The 14,512-nt window shown below is 47.3% G+C and overlaps 2 protein-coding genes across 25 annotated transcripts in view; one reads left to right on the top strand and one right to left on the bottom strand.

Moving 5' to 3' along the window:
* LOC310685618 (uncharacterized protein) overlaps positions 1-14,512 on the top strand; it is an 850,221-nt gene that overhangs the window by 793,702 nt on the left and 42,007 nt on the right. The window lies entirely within an intron of this gene.
* Positions 1-14,512, bottom strand: part of ATP10D (ATPase phospholipid transporting 10D (putative)) — a 73,688-nt gene that overhangs the window by 27,822 nt on the left and 31,354 nt on the right. For all 23 annotated transcript variants that reach the window (XR_014515337.1, XR_014515338.1, XR_014515339.1 and 20 more), the window contains 6 exons: positions 14,248-14,354; positions 11,944-12,075; positions 9,725-9,840; positions 8,519-8,771; positions 3,469-3,683; positions 677-859 (listed from right to left, as the gene is read on the bottom strand). Coding sequence is in view for 20 of the 23 variants with exons in the window: in XM_083457996.1 (XP_083314122.1) it covers positions 677-859; positions 3,469-3,683; positions 8,519-8,771; positions 9,725-9,840; positions 11,944-12,075; positions 14,248-14,354 (1,006 nt within the window). In the remaining 3 variants the exon portion in view is untranslated. The remainder of the gene's footprint in view (positions 1-676; positions 860-3,468; positions 3,684-8,518; positions 8,772-9,724; positions 9,841-11,943; positions 12,076-14,247; positions 14,355-14,512) is intronic.

Raw genomic sequence — 14,512 nt, 5'->3', positions numbered from 1 at the left:
GTTACAGGGAGCCAGGCACCGGGCCTTCTTGGTAGTGGCACCTGCCCTGTGGAACACCCTTCCGTCAGATGTCAAAGAAATAAACAACTATCTGCCTTTTAGACGACATCTGAAGGCAGCCCTGTAGAGGGAAGTTTTTAATGTTTGGTGTCTTACTGTGTGTTAATTTGCATTATATATTCTGTGTCCAGGGCAGCTATCTACCAGCTCCATCTGGAACGCAGGCTGAGACCCGACCTGCCCGCAGACTGTCTCGCCAGAGTGATGCATGCTCTAGTTATTTCCCGCTTGGACTACTGAAATGCACTCTACGTGGGGCTACCTTTGTAGATGACCAGGAAACTACAACTAATCCAGAATGTGGCAGCAAGACTGGTGACTGAGAGTGGCCGCCCAGGCAGAGGGCCTTCTCGGTAGTGGCGCCCGCCCTGTGGAACGCCCTCTCATCAGATGTCAAGGAAAGAAACAACTATCTGACTTTTGGAAGACACCTGAAAGCAGCCCTGTTTAGGGAAGTTTTTAATGTTTGATCTTTTATCATGTTTTTAATATTTGTTGGGAGCCGCCCAGAGTGGGCGGGGTATAAATAATAATAATAATAATTACTACACACACATTATACACACACACACACATATAAGCACCAGCAGTATCTCTAGTTTCTCCCCTGCCTTACCTTTCGCTGTGGTTGATCAGGCGTTGAAACGACGACAGTGTTGCAAATCGACAGAGCGATGAAGAATTCAGCGATGTACACTATCTCTGGGGTTAGCCCTACCGTCTCAGATATTGTATAGGATTTGAAACTGATCCTTCTCAACTTCCTTTCAAGGAGTTCATCTGGCACAACATCAGTCTCCTTGTTGGTCAAGCAAAAACAAGGACGGTAAGGTTCTCGTCAAAATTATCTCCCCCCTCCCCCAAACGTCCTATAGCAATGAGCCCACGCTCCTGGAAGAACCAGCTTTTCAGAAATTTTATTCATAACTCAAGTGCCAGTTCTCCAGCATCTCACAACCGTACAACAACAAAAATGTAAATCCGTGCAGCGCTACAACAGCAATCAAGTACAGTGGTGCCCCGCAAGACGAATGCCTCGCAAGACGGAAAACCTGCTAGACGAAAGGGTTTTCCGTTTTGGAGGTGCTTCACAGGACGAATTTGCTATGGGCTTGCTTCGCAAGACGAAAATGTCTTGTGATTCCTGGGGTTTTTTCCCCCGCTCCCCACCCCCTTTTTCTAAGGCACTAAGCTGCTAATAGCCTTTTAGCAGCTAATCCGCTAATCCCGTAAGCCTTTAATAGCCGCTAATAGCCGCTAAACCGCTAATCCGCGAATGGGCTTGCTTCGCAAGACGAAAAAACCGCTAGACGAAGAGACTCACGGAACGGATTCTTTTCGTCTTGCGAGGCACCACTGTACTAAATTGCTTCAAAACATGACAAGGCAATCCGACAAATAACTACCGTATTTTTCGCCCTATAGGACGCACCAGCCCATAGGACACACATAGTGTTTTTTTTGGGGGGGGGGTAGAGAGCTCTGCCGGAACTCCCGCAGGCTCCCCAGGCTTGCTGATAGCTTCCTGAAACCTGGAGAGTGAGAGAGGGGTCGGTGCGCACCAACCCCTGTCACTCTCCAAGCTTCAGCGAAAGCCTGCATTCGCCCCATAGGACGCACACAGACTTCCCCTTCATTTTTAGAGGGGAAAAAGTGCGTCCTATAGGGCGAAAAATACGGTAAGTTTCATCAAATGAGCATTATTACATTTAAAAGTCATCAGAAAACCAATGATCAATCATGAAAACATAGCAAGGAGTGATAAATATAATGAACATTCCAATGTAACTGCATGTCAATGGAGACCGAGGCTGAAAGGCTCAAAGTTCTCCCTGCAGAAAAATCATCCCTTGCGGCAGATGGATTGCTTAGAAGCGTCTTGTGAAACAACCACTGCCAAGTCACTTTTGGATTGTGAGAACTGCATAGATATGTAAGGGACCCCTGGAAGGTTAAGTCCAGTCAAAGGCGACTGTGGGGTTGCGGCACTCATCTTGCTTTTTAGGCCGAGGTAGCCAGTGTTTGTCCACAGACAGCTTTCTGGGTCATGTGACCAGCATGACTAAACCACTTCTGGCGCAATGGGACACCGCGGCAGAAACCAGAGCACACAGAAACGCCATTTACCTTCCCACCACAGCGGTATTTATTTATCTACCGTATTTTTCGTCCCATAGGACGCTCCGTCCCATAGGACGCACCTAGTTTTTTTGGGGGGAAATAAAGCAAAAAAATTTTTCCTTTATTTCCCCCCCCAAAAGCAGGTCCGGGAAACCGAACCAGGTCGAGGAACAGCGGGGTGGCGGCGCTGCGCCTCCCTGCTGTCCCCCGAGCTTGTTGGGCTGGCCAATGTCTGCCCGGCGTGAGGGGCGCCCTGAAGCAGAGCGCCCCTCGCGCCAGGCAGCAGGCTGCTATCCGCAGCGTGGGGAGCGCTGCGGGGAACTCCTGGAGGGCTCCCCACGCTGCGGGTGTCTGCCCAGCGCGAGGAGCGCTCTGCTTCAGGGCGCTCCACCCGCCGGGCGGCAGGCTGCTATCTGCAGCGTGGGGAGCCCTGCGGGGACCTCCCACAGGGCTGCCTAGGGTGCGGACGTGTTCCCGAAGCGCCGGGCGCTCTGCTTTCAGGGCGCCCGACGCTCCGGGAAGGAGGCTGCTATCCGCAGCCTAGACATCCCTGCGGGACCTCCCGCAGGGCTGCCTAGGCTGCGGATGTCTTCCTGAAGCCTGGAGAGCGAGAGGGGTCGGTGCGCACCGACCCCTCTCGCTGTCCACGCTTCAGCGAAAGCCTGCATTCGCCCCATAGGACGCACCCAGATTTCCCCTTCATTTTTGGAGGGGAAAAAGTGCGTCCTATAGGGCGAAAAATACGGTACTTGCACTGGTGTGCTTTCGAACTGCTAGGTTGGCAGGAACTGGGACAGAGAAATGGGAGCTCACCCCGTCATGGGGATTCGAACGGCCGACCTTCTGTTCAGCAAGCCACAGAGCAGGGGTAGGCAATGTAAGGCTTGTGGGCCGGATGCGGCCCAATTGCCTTCTTAATCCAGCCTGCGGACGGTCCATTAATCAGCACGTTTTTATTTAAAATGCATCTCTGGGTTATTTGTGGGGCCTGCCTGGTGTTTTTACATGAGTAGAATGTGTGCTTTTATTTAAAATGCATCTCTGGGTTATTTGTGGAGCACAGGAATTCATTTATTCTCCCCCCCCCCCAAAAAAAATATAGACTGGCCCACCACATGGTCTTAGGGACGGTGGACTGACCCACGGCTGAAAAAGGTTGCTGACCCCTGCTCCAGAGGCTCAGTGGTTTAGACCACAGCACCACCCGTGTCCCTGCATAGATATGTATGACTAGGTCAGCCAGAAGCCCCCCCACAAGTCCCGCATAGGCTCAGGGAACACACTTACAATTGGGCTGCTGAAGGCCATTTGTGTCGTGCGTGATATACTAGTTCGCAAGGCGGAGGTGGAGCTGAACAAGCGGCTCAAAGACTTTGTGCTCTGGAAATAACCCGGTTTGCAGGTGGAAAACCTTGACGGACGCTTCAAAGAGGAATAGGAAGCGCGTATTCCTTCTTCATCTTCTTCATCATCATAATCTAGGTATGATTCTAGCCTCTTAGCTAGACAGACAGAGAGAAAGAGATCACCCGCATGATTCTTTAAAGTAAAATAATGAATCTATGACTGGTCCCATATTCTCAGCCCAAGGAATTCAATGTATTTATTAGTTCTACCCCCACCTTTCCTGCATCACGGAGCCTAAGGTGGTATGAAATAAACAAATGAAGCCATTATAAGCAGCAGCTATGTGCCGCGCGCCACCTGCCGCTGGTCTTTGTATTATGACCTTTGAGATACTCAACTGAACCCCCATTTTAGCAGTCCCAAATCAACAGCGAAATCAAAGGCAAGGACTTCTTGTCCTAGTGGACTTCCTCCCATGAATCGTACAGTCGTACCTTGGTTTTCGAACAGCTTATTTCTTGAACATTTTGGCTCCCGGACACTGCAAACCCAGGAGTGAGTGTTCTGGTTTTCTAATGTTTTTTGGAAGCCCAACGTCCGATGTGGCTTCCGGTTGAGTACAGAAAGTCCTGCAGCCAACTGGAAGCCGTGCCTTGGTTTTCAAACGTTTTTGGAAGTTGAACAGACTTCCGCAATGGATTCCGTTCAAGAACCAAGGTACGGCTGTATTTGGCATTTGACATGGGGAGGGGGGAAGTCAAAACTCAGATCTACAATCAAAGATCCTCTTCTATTTACCAAGTTACAGGATTACGAAGAGCTGCAAAACAACAAAAACAGTGACTTCCCACCTCTATTTCTTTCTTTAATAGCGGTCAGAAATATTCTGATGTGATCATAATATTCAGGGGTTGGGTTTTTTAGCAGGAACTCAAGGGAATGGAGTTTCCTTCCCTTTTAGAAATTAAGTAATTGTTTTGTTGTTGTTCTGGGATGGGGGGCTGGAACGGCTATACACCCAATGCCAGAGCCGAAACAACAACAATTTTATTATTTTAATATTTAACCCCACCCATCTGACAGGGTTGCCTCAACCACTCTGGGCAGCTTCCAACATATATAAAAACACAAAATCCACTTATATCTGTAATCAATACAGTTGTGGCCATTTCTAATCTAGATCATTGTCTGCTTGAGTTTATTAATCATATCTTACATTTAGCCACTGCCCAGGGTGGGGAGGCACTGTAGCTGGATACACAAACAAACAAACAAACTTCATAGTGACTTCCCCCACCTTTTTCTCCAGAAAAAAAGCACTGATAGTATTTATATGATATGTGCTTGAATCTTCAGCAATGCCATCTTTTGCTGCATGCATATCCTAGCAGTATTACTGAAACTTGCTTGGAAGGCACAAGAATTACCCACACTGGAAGAATGGCAGATGAAAGTTATCGACTATATGGAATTGGCAGAAATGACTGGCAGAATCAGAGACCAGGGAGAAGAGACGGTGAAGGAAGACTGGAGAAAATTTAAAGACTATTTACAGAAATACTACAAGATTAATGAATGTTAGAACGACATCAGATTGAATGTAAAAGGTTATTGGTTAAAAATCGTAAAAATTAAAAGATTCAATATTTTAAGCTATAAGTATTGAATAAGTTAAATTAGGATATTTAAATTAAGACAAGAATTTAAATAAGACAGAGGGAAGGGATTTGTTGTTCAATTGTATGATTTGGAATACAGGGAAGGGAGGTTTGGGGAAGTCGGAGAAATAAGTTAATGCAAGGCTATTATGAAGATAAAATTGTTTTTATTTTTGTTGTTTTGTTGTTTTATGTTTGTGTAACCGTGTACTTTTTTCTGTTTTGTTTGTTGTTTATGGTATGTTGTTTTTACTTTTCATGTAAAACTTAATAAAATATTTATATATATAAAAAAAGTATTACTGAAACTTGCACACAAAGCTTTCCAGAGTTATATTTCTGGCGTTTGCTTGTTTGATTTCAACCAATTTCCCAATGCGGCCACTGGAGGGCATCGCCGTCTTCCTAAATGAACGGCCTCAGATACACCGGCCAGTTTACATGGGGACTGCGCAGTGAGTCATCCTCCGTTGTCATGGATTTGGTTTGTGATTTCATGCAGATTTAGGCCTTGCTGCTTGAAAGGGCAAACTTCTTCAATGATCGCTGCAGAGCTAGACTGATTTGTAAAGTACATCTAGTACATGAACGAGCACAGCTTAATTTACCCAATACGAGCCTTACTGATAAATATGTATATATATGACTGAATGGATGAAAACCTGCACTATGCATGTTTACAGTTTCATTTCTATGGTTCCATCCTAATCAAGGTTTTATGAATTTCCTTAGCATGTGCAGGGCCCCACGGCAAAGCAGTGTGAGCCTGCACGGGATAAAAAGGCATACTACAAATTTTTAAGAATTTTGTGTTTACAGGCCCAAAATGCCTGTCGCTTTCTGTTGTTTAGTCGTTTCCGACTCTTCGTGACCCCATGGACCAGAGCACGCCAGGCACTTCTGTCTTCCACTGCTTCCCGCAGCTTGGTCAGACTCATGTTTGTCACTTCAAGAACACTGTCCAACCATCTCATCCTCTGTCGTCCCCTTCTCCTTGTACCCTCCATCTTTCCCAACATCAGGGTCTTTTCCAGGGAGTCTTCTCTTCTCATGAGGTGGCCAAAGTATTGGAGCCTCAGCTTCACAATCTGTCCTTCCAGTGAGCACCCAGGGCAAATTTCCTTAAGAATGGATGCGTTTGATCTTCTTGCAGTCCATGGGACTCTCAAGAGTCTCCTCCAGCACCATAATTCAAAAGCATCAATGTCGCTTTCTAGCACATCCTTTTATACAGACTACAAGGAATGAGCACAGAACATGAAAAGGTGGACCAAAAAGTGGACTACTAAAGAGATGCCACAGGGACTATAATAAGATGCTCGTCACTGGCTCCCAATACGTTTCTGAGCACAATTCAAAGTGTTGGCGCTGACCATTAAAGCCCTAAACGGCCTCGGTCCAGTATACCTGAAGGAGCATCTAAACCCCCATTGTTCAGCCTGAATACCACTGAGGTCCAGCTCTGAATACCTTCTGGCAGTTCCCCCACAGCAAGAAGTGAAGTTACAGGGTACCAGGCAGAGGGCCTTCTTGGCAGTGGCACCCTCGCTGTGGAACGCCCTCCCATCAGATAAAGAACTACACAACCTTTAGAAGACACCTGAAGGTAGCCCTGGATCAGGTAGTTTTTAATGTTTGATGTTTTATTATGTTTTTACCGTATTGGCTTGAATATAAGTCTCACCCCCCCCCCAATTCCGACCATGAAAAGTTAAAGTGCGGCTTAAATTCGTGACCTTACTAAAATGGGCTTTTACGATACTGCTGCTGAAACAGACATACAGTAAAATGGAATGGGTGTGAGTGCCTGCGGATTTTTAAGGGGGCGGCTTATATTCGAGTACATTGGTACCTCTGGATGCGAATGGGATCTGTTCCAGAGTCCCGTTCGCATCCTGAAGTGAACGCAACCCGTGTCTGTGGGTCGTGAGTCTCCGCTTCCATGAATGCGCGTGACGTCATTTTGAGTGTCTGCGCATGTGGCAAAACCCGAAAGTAACGCGCTCTGTTACTTCCAGGTCACCACGGAGCGCAACCCGAAAATACTCATCCCGAAGCTACTTCAACCCGAGGTATTGTCTTTTTTTTCTTTTACCCCCTTGAATTTTAAAGGTGCAGCTTCTATTCGGGTGCGGCTTATATTCAGGCCAATACCGTATATGTGTGGGAAGCCGCCCAGAATGGCTGCGGCAACCCAGCCAGAGGGGTGGGGAACAACAACAACGATGAGACAGTTGATACTGTTTAAATGTATAGGACAGAAAGCCAAGAGCTGCTTTAGGCACTTCCAAAGCATTGCATACGCCCAATGTGATTTTTAACCACCCCTACACCTGCAACAACAGCATGCTTGATCTATGGGACACGGCAAACGGCTTCTGTTATTCCCAGGGGGGCACTTTCAAAAGTCCTACTGGACACAAGAAACCAGTAGCGTGGGTCCTTTGATTCAGACTAGAGGCAGTGCAATTATCAGCATCGGAGCAAGCCAATCGGGCGCCTTGGGTAGCGTGCATGCCCTGTGCCCAGAGGCGGGGTGAGCCGGGGCAGGACGCTCTGTGGGTCCTCCAAGGAGTCTGCCTGCCTCCTCCCACTCAGCCGCCCTACAACTGAGGGGGAGTTGGTGGGCGGATCACCTGGGGCAGCGCGGAGCCTGCGGGCGCCCAAGCCACTGCGTCACTCCCAGGAGCGATGCGTGGCTCGAGCGCGCTGCAGGCCCTGCTGTGAGTGCCGTCCAGCATTTTGTCACCCCCCCTCAGTGGTGACACCTGGGGCGGCCTGTCCCCACCGCACCTCCCTTCCTCTGTCCTTAGCAATCATGTATACACACATGCAGAACTAGGGGTCAACAGCCTAAACTTTAGCCTCCTTTACTCAAGAGGTTAGTAACACTGCTTGCAGAATGATTTCCTTCCAAGTAAGAATGTTAAGGAATGCAGTTTCCTAGACTGTTAGTCTAGGAAAGAAACAGCTCAGAAGTATAGCCCACGGGGGGGGGGGGGGGTTTCCTTCCAAGACTACCGTAGATTCTGGCGTATTAGGCGCCTGGGCGTATTAGACGACCCCCCAAATTGTCTTATACGCTGGGCAGCAGCAGTGGGCGGGCTCAGTGCCGGGAGAAAGCCATACCCGGCGTATAAGACGACCCCCGACTTTTTAACCTCTTTTCCGGGGTGAAAAAGTCGTCTTATATGCCGGAATCTACGGTACTTGTAGAATTGCAGCCTTAACAAAGTGCAATCTTTTGCACTTAGGTGTAAGCCAAGTGTGTTTAGGGCTGACGCCCGAGACTGCACTCCTGGTACAAAACCAGCTTTCTCCCACAGCCTTACCGTTCTCTTCATGACCATATTCCATCCCCGCAATGCTGCATCTTCGGAAAACCATTTTGTTCTCAGTGAGGGTTCCAGTCTTATCAGAGAAAACGTACTCAATCTGCCCAAGGTCTTCGGCAATATTCAGCGATCCACACCGGATCCCAGTGTCCGTCGGTTCATGGTACAAATCAAGATCATTCCGGATAAAATAGATTTGCCCCAATTTGACAAATTCAATGGAGACATAAAGAGAAATCGGGATCAAAACCTGTCAAGGCAAGAAGCGGATTTAGTATGGCTTGCTCACGAGGTCAGTACACCAGAAAATGAACCCGAAATCCTAACATGAGGGGGTAAGGTTGATCCGACAGGGATCACTGAGACCCGGCGGAATGAGACTCGTGACTGGAGTCGATTAGCGGAAGGGTTTATCTTGCTAAAAATCAACAGAAGAGGGACAGTATGGTGTTATCAAAAATAAGTCATCCTAGACCAACTACATCTGTTGTTTTGATAGTTACTGGTTTGGCATACCGTGAGAAGGCCGTGGGCATAGTGTATCTTGATTTCAGCAAATCATTTGAGAAAGTCTGTCATAGGCTTGCCAAGATTAATGTTAGGTTAACTTACAACTGCACCCAACTACTGCTTGTTAATAGCGCTACATTAACTTGGATAAAGGTCCCAAGTGAAGTGCCACAGGGTTCTTTAAGTGACTTGGAAAAGGATGTAATAGACTAATAATAAATTTTTTTATTTATATCCCGCCCTCCCCAGCCAAGACCGGGCTCAGGGCAGCTAACACCAGATATAAAAACAATTGATTGAAATACAACTTAAAAATAAGATTAAAATGCAACATTAAAATGCAGCCTCATTGCAGTAGAATCTCAAATCAAAAACTTTTTTGGGGATTAAAACGTCAAGTCTTCACCAAGGCCAACTATCCAGACTGGTCCTACGTGGGCCAAAAAAAAGCCAGGCAAGTCCCCAAATAGGAGTTCCATCACAGAAGGAGAAAGGAAAAAGGAAAGAGGGGGAGGGGATCAAGTTGATTCCAAGCCAAAGGCCAGGCGGACTAGACAAGCTCTAACGTCCCTTCCACGGTTCTACAATTCTTAAAAAAAAAAGCTCTGGAACACACCTACTAAATTCACGTTACTTTGGCTTTCTAGTACAGTAGTGTTAAAGAACGCAGCACCAACCAAACCACGAACTTACCTGCAATAAAATTATCATTGTCCAGAACATAAAAAACGCTCCCAGTGCTGGAGCAATTTGCTTCCCGCTACTATAGAGAGGTGGGTCTGGATGGGCACCTAGCCAAAACCCGTGACCTTTTTAAAAAGAAGATAAAGAATCCATTAACAAAATCAAAACTATGAATGGCACTGCGTTCCAAAGCAGTGACCAAAGCAGTACAGGCTTCCCCAACTTGGTGCCTCCTCCAGATGTTTTGGACAATTCTCGTCAGGCCCTGCTGATCTGGAGGGCACCAAGTTGCAGAACGCAGACATCAAAGTTATCAATCGGCTTCTAAACTGCCCTGGCTTTATATTTTAAAAATCATCTAAAAAATAAGCTGATGAAGGTTGCAATCCTATACATAAAGGTAAAGGTACCCCTGACCATTAGGTCCAGTCGCGGACGACTCTGGGGTTGTTGCGCTCATCTCGCTCTATAGGCTGAGGGAGCCGGCGTTTGTCCGCAGACAGCTTCCGGGTCATGTGGCCAGCATGACTAAGCCGCTTCTGGCGAACCAGAGCAGCGCACGGAAACGCCGTTTACCTTCTCGCCGGAGCGGTATCTATTTATCTACTTGCACTTTGACATGCTTTAGAACTGCTAGGTGGGCAGGAGCAGGGACCAGCCTTCTGATTGGCAAGTCCTAGGCTCTGTGGTTTAGACCACAGCGCCACTGCATCCCCCAATACTATACATGCTCCCTTGCTAAAAAAAATCTCACTAGATTCAGCATGACTTTTTTTTCTGAGCAAAAATGTGTCAGAGCACACGGTACTATTAACTTGCTATACTTTCAGAAACCTATAACACATTCAGATACTGTACATTTAAAGCAAACATCCCCCCTCCAAAAAAAAAAGAATCATGGGAATTGTAGTTTACCCCTTCACATAGCTATGGTTCCTGGCGCCCTTAATGAACTACAGTTCCCATGGTTCTTTGGGGCAGAGCTGTGTGCTTTATATATACAATGCGGGCGAAAAATCATGCAAGGCTTGTGTTATTCACTTTATTTATACACCAGCAGAACAATAAAATAAGTATTCAAGATTTCAAAGCAGCTGCAACTATATTTATATGATCTGATGCCTGGTGATACCAGGAATCAAACCTGGGAGCTTCTACAGGCAAAACATGGGCTCCATGTTATGATGGCAAATGAAGCCAGTGATAGTTTCATAGCAGCCCCATCTGCATTATACATTGAAAGCGGAATCAGGCATTCAGCAAAGAACCCTGGGAAATGTAGTTTGTTAAAGGTGATATGAGAGTTGTTAGGAGACCCTTATTCCCCTCACACAGCTGATTTCCTAGAGGTCCCAGGGAAGAGGGACTGGCTGTTAAACCACTGGGAGAACTGTGGTTGGGAACAGGGGCCTCCTAACAACTCTCAGGAGTTTTAGCAAACTACAGTTTCCAGGATTCTTTGGGGGAAATCCGTGACTGTTAAAAGCAGTACAAGACTACTTCCAATGTATGGTGCGGATAAAGGTAAAGGGACCCCTGACCATTAGGTCCAGTATTGGCCGACTCTGGGGTTGTGGCCCTCATCTCGCTTTATTGGCCGAGGGAGCCAGCGTACAGCTTCCGGGTCATGTGGCCAGCATGAATAAGCCGCTTCTGGCGAAACAGAGCAGCGCACGGAAACGCCGTTTACCTTCCCACCAGAGCTGTACCTATTTATCTACTTGCACTTTGAAATGCTTTCGAACTGCTAGGTTGGCAGGAGCAGGGACTGAGCACCAGGGGCTCACCCCATTGTGGGGATTCGAACCGCCGACCTTCTGATCAGCGAGTCCTAGGCTCTGTGGTTTAACCCACAGCGCCACCCACGTCCCATGGTGCGGATATGGCCAGTGTAAACCATACAACTAAAAACGGCGCTTCAGAATAGAGCTCTCCATAAACGGGAGTCAAATAGAGGCCACTTAGGATGCAGATCGAACCCCTATTGTCCCATCTGCAGTGTTGAAATAAGAATCGGTTGCCAGTCTGGTCAACTTCCGTGCATGGAATCCCAGTGGGGAGAGACGCCATTTTGCTTTTCACCTCAGGCAACGTAAGGTCTTGGGACCCAAAAATAAAAAAATAAATGCTAAACTCCATTAGAAAAACCCTTAAAACATAGAGTCCTAAACAGACGTATAGAGAGAGAATATCCTATTTTGTAGAGTGGATCTTAATTCTTCACTTACCCACGGCCCCTATAGAGCACATCACAACTAGAAGCAGAACACACCAGATGATGTCTTTGTTTACGCTCTTCTCTAGCTTACTTCGCTTGTACCGAAGCCCTGTGTTGTTTAACATTGCCTTGGTTTCGTGACCTTTCGACAACACAAAACACGTCGGATCTTTTAATGCAAACTGAAGCAATTAAAACTGTTCCCCACCAAGGATAGACACTGGTTGTGATAACTTTTGCAAAGTTTGGCACCCGAGTACCATGATGCTTACTAGATACAAATGGCCGCTTGGACTGGAGAAGGGTGGAGGAAATCCCAAGGGCCAAAATTCCTAACTTGGACGCCAGATGTTACACAGAGTCAGCATATAGCCAGCCAGGCATAAATCAAAGCTGCAGAAGGCCTGTGCTAGCTTAAGGAAGTAAGGTAAAGGTAAAGGTACCCCTGCCCGTACGGGCCAGTCTTGACAGACTCTAGGGTTGTGCACCCATCTCACTCAAGAGGCCGGGGGCCAGCGCTGTCCGGAGACACTTCCGGGTCACGTGGCCAGCGTGACATCGCTGCTCTGGCAAGCCAGAGCCGCACACGGAAACACCGTTTACCTTCCCGCTAGTAAGCGGTCCCTATTTATCTACTTGCACCCGGGAGTGCTTTCGAACTGCTAGGTTGGCAGGCGCTGGGACCGAACAATGGGAGCGCACCCCGCCGCAGGGATTCGAACCGCTGCCCTTTCGATCGGCAAGCCCTAGGCACTGAGGCTTTTACCCACAGCGCCACCCGCGTCCCCTAGCTTAAGGAAGTAGTTTGAGTTAAATAATGGGCTGGGGAGGAAGTTGCTTCTGCAGCCAGTCACACTGTGTCATCTGTGCCAGACTGAGTCCTTGGGCTTTCCAGTTGCTCAACGCTGCTCCCATTTGACCAAGAAGTAAAACAAAAACAAAAACCTGGAAGCTATGCAATTAGGGGCAGGCTCTGTTCCCGGTGGCTCCTTGGAAAGAGGGCATTTTTGTTTATGGTGCCCTAGTTGTCAAACACACACACACACACACACTCACACTCTACAGGGAGGCTAGCCTAGAGCCTAAGACGTTAACGTCTGTTAGATGCCTGGCAAAATCCTTTTTATTTCCCAAGGATTAACAACTTTGCAGTTGTTGTTTTTTTTAACCCACTATGATAAAATTATAGCACTGTGCTTTTTATTGCTGTAAACTGTTTTATGGCTATGAAATGCCCAGGACATTTTGAACTGGAGGAAGGCACAGGAATGTTTTAAATATTGATCTTTATATAAAGAATTCTGTGGAACAACCGGGAGGAGGGGAAATTGATGTGAGGAGATACTGATTTTAGGAGCCTTTGCTATTTATTGGACCTCCCTTCCAACCTTCATTTGGCATCATAATGGATTAATCCTCTATATTTAAGTTACACCCCTAGAATAGACTTTATCGCACGAAGTATTAGGCTGCACCCAACCAAATCCTTAGAGCATTATTTTTATTATTACTTATTTTTTATTAAATTTGTGTCCCACCCTTCATCTGTAGATCACGGGGCGGCTTACGAGGTAAAATTACAAGATGAAAATAATAAAACACATAGCAAAAATAAAAAACGATGACGAACCAATAATCCACCCTCCCATTTAAAAAGGGCATCAGATATCAATCAGCCCCAAGGCCTGGAAGAAGAGGAACATTTTTGCCTGGTGCCTAAAGATATGTAATGAAGGCACCAGCCGAACCTCCCTGGGGAGAGCATTCAATGGGAGTAAAATCCCCTGAAATTCATTGGCATAAATTAGCTGTGTCTATCATTTCAATGGGTTTAAAGGTAAAGGTAAAGGTACCCCTGCCCGTACAGGCCAGTCTTGCCAGACTCTAGGGTTGTGCGCTCATCTCACTTAAGAGGCCGGGGGCCAGCGCTGTCCGCAGACACTTCCGGGTCACGTGGCCAGCGTGACAAGCTGCATCTGGCGAGCCAGCGCAGCACACGGAACGCTGTTTACCTTGCTGCTGGTAAGCGGTCCCTATTTATCTACTTGCACCCAGGGGTGCTTTTGAACTGCTAGGTTGGCAGGCGCTGGGACCTAATGACAGGAGCGCACTCCGCCGCGGGGTTTCGAACCGCCGACCATGCGATCGGCAAGTCCTAGGCGCTGAGGTTTTACCCACTGCGCCACCCGCGTCCCTTTCAATGGGTTTACTCTGAGTAATACTGGGGACAAGCCTTTATGTTTGCCAGGGATGGCAATGAACGGCTTCATTTCTCAGGCCGTGCAAACCAGCGACATCTAGCCAGGACACTGACCTGCGTACACCACAATGCCAACAACAACTGTTGTATTTCTGATGGTGCATCCTCTCATCAGCAAGTTGTCTTTGCTCAGGCCCACGCGTTCATTATCTGGGTGCTCCCTGTAAAGACAAATCCAGCAGCGATGGTTATTTGCCTAGAGACACTCAAGACACATTCATGTTCACAAAGGCTCCGCAAGCACCGCCAACACCCACGGACAAGACATTCAAAAGAATATATCCTAGAGCAGTCTTTGACAACCTGGTGCCCTGTAGAC

The sequence above is a fragment of the Podarcis tiliguerta genome (genome assembly GCF_965153285.1).
Source record: "Podarcis tiliguerta genome assembly, chromosome: 9".
Classification (NCBI taxonomy): Eukaryota; Metazoa; Chordata; class Lepidosauria; order Squamata; family Lacertidae; genus Podarcis; species Podarcis tiliguerta.
The sequence above is the reverse complement of the archived record's forward strand: the minus strand, read 5'-3'. Positions and strand labels throughout refer to the sequence as shown.